The sequence below is a fragment of the Glycine max genome, chromosome 1 (assembly GCF_000004515.6).
Source record: "Glycine max cultivar Williams 82 chromosome 1, Glycine_max_v4.0, whole genome shotgun sequence".
Taxonomy (NCBI): domain Eukaryota; kingdom Viridiplantae; phylum Streptophyta; class Magnoliopsida; order Fabales; family Fabaceae; genus Glycine; species Glycine max.
The window spans coordinates 21,904,545-21,912,528 of NC_016088.4; the positions used below are offsets into that span (position 1 = coordinate 21,904,545).

Genomic DNA, 7,984 nt, shown 5'->3' on the forward strand with positions numbered 1-7,984 from the left:
CTGAATTAGGCTGCAACCCATGTGAGAATAAGTGATTATAACAAGATGCTCAATTAGTTGCCAAGAATTTATTTAAAGGGACCCAATATAGCTTCCTTTATTTCACTGAATTTTCTTACCATGCAAACAAAACATATGCATTAGTGAATTTTTGTTCCCACATCAAAGACTCTGAAAGAAATGCCAAAACAAGCTGTCCTACTTGGGATTTGATTTTTGAATCCTTCGAGTTAATTTTTGTTCCCACACTTACAATCTTTCCAAATCTCTCTCCGCTAAACCCTTTTTATCGCTGGATGTCAATTTTTTTTAAACTCTCATGTGGTAAATCATTAAACCACTGTAACTTAAAAGATGAGTAGAAGCAATAACAGTTGCTTTTCCAAATTTCCAATCCCTGATTTGAGGTGCGAGACATCGGACCTCTAAGGTAGATTTGAACATAATAGACTTTGTTTTCCAATCCCAATATCCTAATGACACTAGACTAAAATCTCTTAAGCAAGAATTCTATAATAAAAATAAAAAATTCGTTAAAAAGATGATCAGTCAACTTTTCTAAAAAAAGAAAATTAATTATCATGTATTGATAAAATAAATAAATATGTTACCCGAATATTATAATCCAAAAAGAAAATTTCATCACTAAATTTAGAATGTAATCCTATCCCCCAAGGACATTAAATAGAAGACTCCAAAAAAATTGAACCTTAGGGTAGATTTTGGATTCATGAACTAAGTATTAACTCACTTATCTTTGTACATATTAAATTAGGATTTCATTTTTTTTTTGTCTTGTATTTAGGGCTTCATAGTATAAGAGGGATACTCTAGTAATGTATGATTTTTTCAGTCCTTGTATTTTATGACACCTAGACTAATTTTTGTATTAGGAGTAATTTTATAATTTTACATGCATTAAATGCACTATTTGATGTGTGTTGGGAGAGAAATTTAATTGAATTGAGAGAAGCCTAATCCAATTAAATTTTGGACCAGCCTAAGAGGGAGATGAGCATTTGCTTATTACACCTCATTGTCACATTATATAGTCACACTTTGTGCATGTCTTTCATGTTTTACATGCCTTATGGAACCTAAACACTAGTGGAGAATCTTTGACTTGATTTTGGATTAATGGATTGAACTATAATTGAAATTCACTAATCATAATTTGTAAAACTTTGGCTCCAAATTTGACTCCACATTCAAATTCAAATTCAAGTAAAATTTGAATAACCTCCCATTTTGTATGACAGTTAAGTTATAAATAGAGGTCTTGTGTATGCATTTTTTCAACTTTGCTCATTTGAGAAATTGGACTTCAAAATTCAAACCTCATTTGAGACATAAATTTTGTGCCCCCTCTCTCTCCTTGCACTCACTTCTACCTTGAAGCTCTTATCTATGACTTTCTATGGTGGTGAACGTGTTCTTGACTCATCTTCTTGAAGTGACGTCTCAAGAAACAAATGACTCCATTTATAAAGAAGATCTAAAGGCCTACTCTACATGGAGTTACATCAAGAAACATGTTTGAACCTCCTTGTGTTAATGATAGGCTGGAATTTTTTTCACATTAATAAACTTGCCGTTACAACGCCGTGCTATCTGATTGTTTTCTTTTTCAAACTCTACCAAAGATAGTAAATGGAGCCTTACTTTTCTAATTAAATCGGTTTACATGTAATGCTCCATGATCTTGTTCGGTCACTAACACCATGTAATGCTCTACATGACACGCAGTTTAAATCCAAAGTCAAATGTCCCAATTGATGATGACAAAAAAGTTATCCAATGATGTGAACTTCAAGTTGAAATCTTGCATGTTTCTGTTTATAATTTTCTGTATTCTGCAAATCCAGATCACTTTTCCTCCATAATCGTGCATGATAATTCCCAGATTTAGTAACAACCATAAAAATATATAAAAGATGGCACAGTAAAAACTCTTAAGACTTAGTCTCCTCAGCAGCTGTCTCAAAAGTCTCCCCTGGGACAAGATCAGGGACCGCATCATCATCATCCTCTTGTGCTGCGGTTGCACCATCTCCTGCTTCAGGAACCTGCTTCTGAAATTGTTCAGCTAGCTTCTTCAGGTTTTCTAAGTTATCTGGCCCTGCATTTTTTTAGAATAACCACAAATTAGGAAGAAGGCAAGAAAAAAAAAAAGAATCTAAAGGTTTGACAAGATACAAATGACACACCTAATTGGTGGATGATGTTGGGGAGAATATCCTGCAACTCTGGAAAACAGAAAAAAATTGTTAAAGTAAAATGCCAATCTAGCATGAGATCAGCTAAAAATCAAATGGAACTTAGACTCAAGTCAGACACTTGAAATGGTGGAAAATAATTCCATGGATTGCTCCAAAATTAAAACAAAAGTCTGAATATATCAATGTGATAAAACATTAAACAAAGATGTCCATGCCCATAAGGGAATTAAAGCCTGCAGTGCCTGAAGATTGGCTGAGCAAGAATGATCACACACTTGCATAATGCTCAAAGACATTGAGAATGCTCTCTCTATAGATGTCAAGATTTGGCATAACACATACCAAATCAAATAGCACAAACTAAGTTCAATTTTACAGCATACAAGATGAAGAAAAAATATAAATATAAGCTTACTCTTTGTTTGTGGTGAACCACTAACAACCCAAGTGTTGGCAGCAATAGATGCTTGTACTGCAAAAGATTCCATTTTGAACAAATAGAGTCAACTTAAAATGTTGAAATAAATTGTATACTAAAATTATCACCAATTAATATTACCTTTGGGGTTTAAAAACTGGATAACTATTTCATCCTTAAAGATGTTGACTTCTTCAATTGCAGGGATAGCATTCACTCCTATCCTCTTCAGGGTGCTTTGAAGCCTTTTGTCATCTGTAGTAGTAGTCTTGTGGACAGCTTTCTTCTTCCTGTGAGCAACAGAAAACAAATCATCAATAAAATAATTAACTCAACAGATGCAATCTACATATCAAACAAAAAATATAGCATAGAAACCTCACTCAAATAAAAAAACTATTACATCATAAAAGAGGTCAAGTAATTAAACCTTAAAGTAATACAAAATTGAATTGAATTTTGAAAAATATATAGCAAAGATGTAAGGTATCAGCTGCATATTCTCTGATACAAATGCAATAATAAAATGTAATATATGGATACTAATACAATATATGGATGTTTTTGAGAGTAGCATCAAATCATTTAAAAAAATACTTGTGTATTTAACCATATTAGTAAACATAAATTTGGTATGGAAGAAAATCATATTTTGACATACAAATATACCTTCTCATAGTACCCTTCCCACCAGTTCGAACAGAACTGGCCATCTTCTTCAACTTTTCTACATCCATCTGTGTAAAAGTGAAGTGAAATATACGCACCACAAGAAACTAAATAACTACAGCTTGATAAAGGTGAATAAATGAATGGTGCAAGACAATACCAGAGAGAATAAGTTTAAGATACAAAAAACCAGACAATGATCAATAATGCAACAAAGTTATAGAAAAGAAAAATCGTTGACTTGCCAAGAAAGAGCATAAAAAGGTTCTATTGTATAATTCAAAGCTACACACCATCAGAATCGGTACACAAGTAATCGTCAACTCACTAAAATACAGCTAGAGACCACCAAAAAAATAAATGAAACCAAATAATTCATAGCATATGAAAAACAAAGAAGACAACAGAACAGCTATAATCAAATACCAAGACAGAAACAGTCGGAAGAAAAACAAAAGAAAAAGAAAGAATAACTTGAAAGAAAGGTATCCAAACACAAAGACATGATTAAAGTTTAACATTCTCATTCCTACATTATAAGTTATAACCTACAACTAGACTAACAATCCATCTAAGAAAGAACAGAGTATCCAAGTGTAATGCTACGTATGCATTGTATTCAATATTGAATACAGCAACCACGGTGTCATGCCTCCAATACTTCTCTGAATGGAACAACTCAAAAGAACCACAAGTCAAACAAAGCCCACTTTAGCATGTAAAATCATGCATGCAGTCCTAAGTCCATTCCAGAAATGATTGAGCATGCTGGAGTCAAGCACATCATACACGACAAACAATACTACATACACTCAGCATTAAAATGCACAAAAAGACACACTCCCACTTTGAGTTCCCCAATTAATGGGGGATATTGAATATAGCAACCTCAGTGTCATGCCTCCAATACTTCTCCGAATAGAACAACTCAAAAGAACCACATCTTTTTTCAGTCAACTCATCCTCAGAGGCAATGCAAACATCCTTAAAATGCAAATTATAAATGCCACACAGAAAGATTTCCAATCGAGAAACTTCAAACTCATCACATTCCTAAATTTTACCTTTTTATGTAAAAAGAAAACAAAAAAAAAAAATCAGCATACTTCTATCTCCAATTACAAATTGAAATCATTACATTAACCGCAGGCATAGATCGAAATCAGAAATTGAAAAAACGAAAACCGATTAAGCGAATGAAAAACTGTTAAATTGGACAAGACGATACCTTTGTTGAAGCTTATGTGGTTTGGAACGGATTGCGAAATGGAAGAGCTAACCGATACTATAAGATAAGGACTTCCCTTTATATGTAAGAGACTGTGCAAAAACCCTAAATCACTTTTTTATGTTTTTTCTCCTTCTAATTGTTCTTGCAATTAAAAACCCCACATGTTTTGGGCCAAGTAGACTCGGTACTTAAGACCCATTATCCATCATAACCCAGTTTTATAGTATGGACCTACGGAATTACATCCTGCACTCTCTTTTTTGCTTCCGGAACCCCGAAAAGACCAAAATGGTCAAAAATACCTTTGCCGCTCCCAAGCAAGCCCCACCTCCCTCCAACCACCCAATACTACCATCGCAACCACCCAATACTGTCACAACCACCTAACACCATCGAAGGTAAGTTTTGCTTCGTCTCTTTTCTTTTTCAATATGTCTTTTGCTTTTTCTTGGTGCCTTGGGAATGGAAATATATTCCAAAATGCATGTGCTAAAAGTAAATATTCCAAAATAGGTATTTTGGAATGTTTTTTTGAATCACTTGCGTATTACAAAATACCTATTATGGAACAAGGCAAGGAATGCAAAAATATAGTCCAAAATAGTTGTTTTGGAATATTATAATCATATTCCAAAACAGGTATTTCCTTTTATTGTATGGAAATGGAGGAGTGATTTAGTGATAGGATACTAGAGAATACTAGTTGTAGCCAGAAGTGATAGGATAGAATACTTACTTTGTAATCAGTTTGATTGGTGGAAATCTTCAAAAACTTGGAAGGAGAACTTGACATAACTCAAGAGATTGAGTGGACCAGTTTATACTCTCTCTTTGAATCTTTAACTTGTTTTTCTATCAAGCTCACTTCAACACACCTTGAATGTTTTGGTTGTTTGATGATCTATTGTAGATCTTGTTTTCTAAATCCTTTGCGAAATTTGTTTTAGAAAAGTTGTCATCTTTGTTAAAAGGTTTTGATTTATATATATATTGTTCAATCTCCCTTCTAATGTGTTGCAGTAATTCAATAGTCACTTGACTATTTTTCTTAGTTCTTTTAAGCAACACCTATATCACATACACACAACAACCTATTGTGTTCCCTATGCTCTAAGAAGCTACAATCACTTGACTGCTCTTCCAATTCCTCTTCAGCAACACCTCTGTTGGACACACACAACCACCTATTATGTTCCTAGAACTTCAGAAGCATTAGTCACCTAACTTCTTTTTTAAGCTTTCTTTCAAAAACTTGTTAGACTTTTGGCAAGCATTCCAATTGTCGTCGCAGGTTATAAAAAGAGATAGTCTCCACAGGGACTTGAGTTACTTAATTCATTCAGTTAAAGGATATCAAATTTAATATTTATATACAAATTGAATCGAAATATCATGGGTTTGTCGAAATAACGAAAAGATAATTTAAAGTAACGAAATAACGGAAATAACAGAATTTAGTGCGTCGAAACTACGTAAAGTTATGGAAACAATAACGAATGCAATTAATTCAAGAAAAATGTGGGATGAATTTCATCGTTCATACCCTTAGTTTTCTAATAAAATTAACATATATGAATCATTTTCTAACATGACTGATGCACATATTAAGTTACCTGATAGAGGACTATCCAAGGAGGAAGAGTTTGGCTTAGGTGGGCTCAACATGGATGGACCAATGATGCAATCCTACCCCGCAAGGGCATTGGATAGAAAACTCCAAGTAGATTGGGCCAGAGATGCAAGAGAAGGCCCTAGGGTTCTTATGAGCCTTAGGGTAGATTTCGGGCCCATGGGCTAAGTACGAGCCCACTTATCTTTGTAAATATTAGATTAAGGTTTCATTATTTTTGGGCCTTGTATTTAGGGTTCCATAATGTAGGTAGGGTACCCTAGAAATATAGGATTTTTCAGCCCTTGTATTTTAGGGCACCTAGACTAGTTTTTGTATTAGGGGTAGTTTTGTAATTTCACATGCACTAAGTGGATATTTGATGTGTGTGGTTGGAAATAAATTTAATTGAATTGGTAGAAGCCCAATCCAATTAAATTTTAGAGGGGGAGGTGAGCATTTGCTTACTACACCCCATTGCCACATCATATAGTCACACTTTGTGTATGTCCTTCATGCTTTTCATGCCTCATGACACCTAAGCACACTTAGTGGAGAATCTTGGAATTGATCTTGGATTAGTGGGCTGAACCATAACTAAAATTCACTAATCATAATTAGTGAAATTTTGGCTCCAAAGTTTGGCTCCACAAATTCAATTTCAAATTCAAGTGAAATTTGAATTTCCCTCCAATTTTGTGTGACACTTAGGCTATAAATAGAGGTCATGTGTGTGCATTTTTTTCAACTTTGATCATTTGAATATTAAACTTCAGATTTCAAAGCTCATTTAGAGCACAAAATTTCGTGTTCTTCTCTCCCTCTCCTTCATTCATCTCCTTCTTCCTCCAAGCTCTTATCCATGGCCTCCTATGGTGGTGAGCTTCTTCTAGACTCATCTTCTCCTTGAAGTGGCGTCTCCTCTCTCTCTTCCTTTCTCGATTCCGCTGCCATTTATCTTCCAAGAAGCAAAGGAATCCATTGATGAAGAAGATCCTAGGCCTACAAGCTCCAATGGAGCTTGCATCATGTGGTATCAAGAGCATCTTCATCTAGGTGATGTTCTTTTGCTTCCTCTATCTTTTTGTTCGGTGAATTCTCTTTAATTCCTTGTTCTTCATCTTATTCTCCATGTATATCCTCCATTGTCTTGTGGTTTGGTGCTGTTTAGAGTAGATTCAAAAAAAAATAAACCAATTAAATCTTAGATCTACACTTGTTCTTGCATTTCTATGGTTCAAATTTTGTAGATCTACTCTTGAATCTTGTTTTTGTGTTCATTTTAGGTTCTATCAATTTTCATTCATAGTATTCTTGTGCTGAACCTTTAGATCTAAATTTTGTTCCAAAATATTGATTAGAAAAAAAAACACAAAAATCTAAGTGTAAATCACTTAATCTATGTTGTCTTAGAGTCACGTTTAGTCATAGTAATTGTCACATTATGTTCTAGGTTTGTTTTGAATTTTATTTTGTTGATTGAATTCTAGATACATTTGTTCATGTATTCTTGTCATTCTTAGCCTATCTTTTTAATTTTGAGTCTAATTCATGCATGTTATTTAGTTCATAACATGTTCTAAATCAATTCCTAGAAGTAGTCTTGTTCTTGAACTTTTTTTTTGCTTTCTAGGTTTCCTACATGATGCCTATGATGAAGTTGAGTTGTGGTGCTGAGTTGTGGCTGGATTTGTGAATCAAAATAAGTCTTAAGCTCTCTTTAATTGTGTTATTCAAGATAATTGAGCATAAGCAAACACAAATTGTAACTATCCAAGCCTTAAGCAACATAAACACTACTCTTGATTTCTAGGTTGAAATCGCTGGTGCTGGCAGCT

At 34.0% G+C, this 7,984-nt stretch overlaps 1 protein-coding gene across 1 annotated transcript; it reads right to left on the bottom strand.

Annotated features, from left to right (window-relative positions):
- Positions 1 to 1,780: 1,780 nt before the first annotated feature.
- On the bottom strand, positions 1,781 to 4,590 carry LOC100500678 (uncharacterized). The gene is given in 6 exon segments (NM_001250895.2): positions 1,781 to 2,119; positions 2,208 to 2,246; positions 2,635 to 2,691; positions 2,779 to 2,927; positions 3,307 to 3,374; positions 4,535 to 4,590. Coding segments are annotated over 5 exon segments (480 nt in total). The 5' UTR covers positions 4,535 to 4,590; the 3' UTR covers positions 1,781 to 1,952.
- Between the last annotated feature and the right edge of the window lie 3,394 nt (positions 4,591 to 7,984).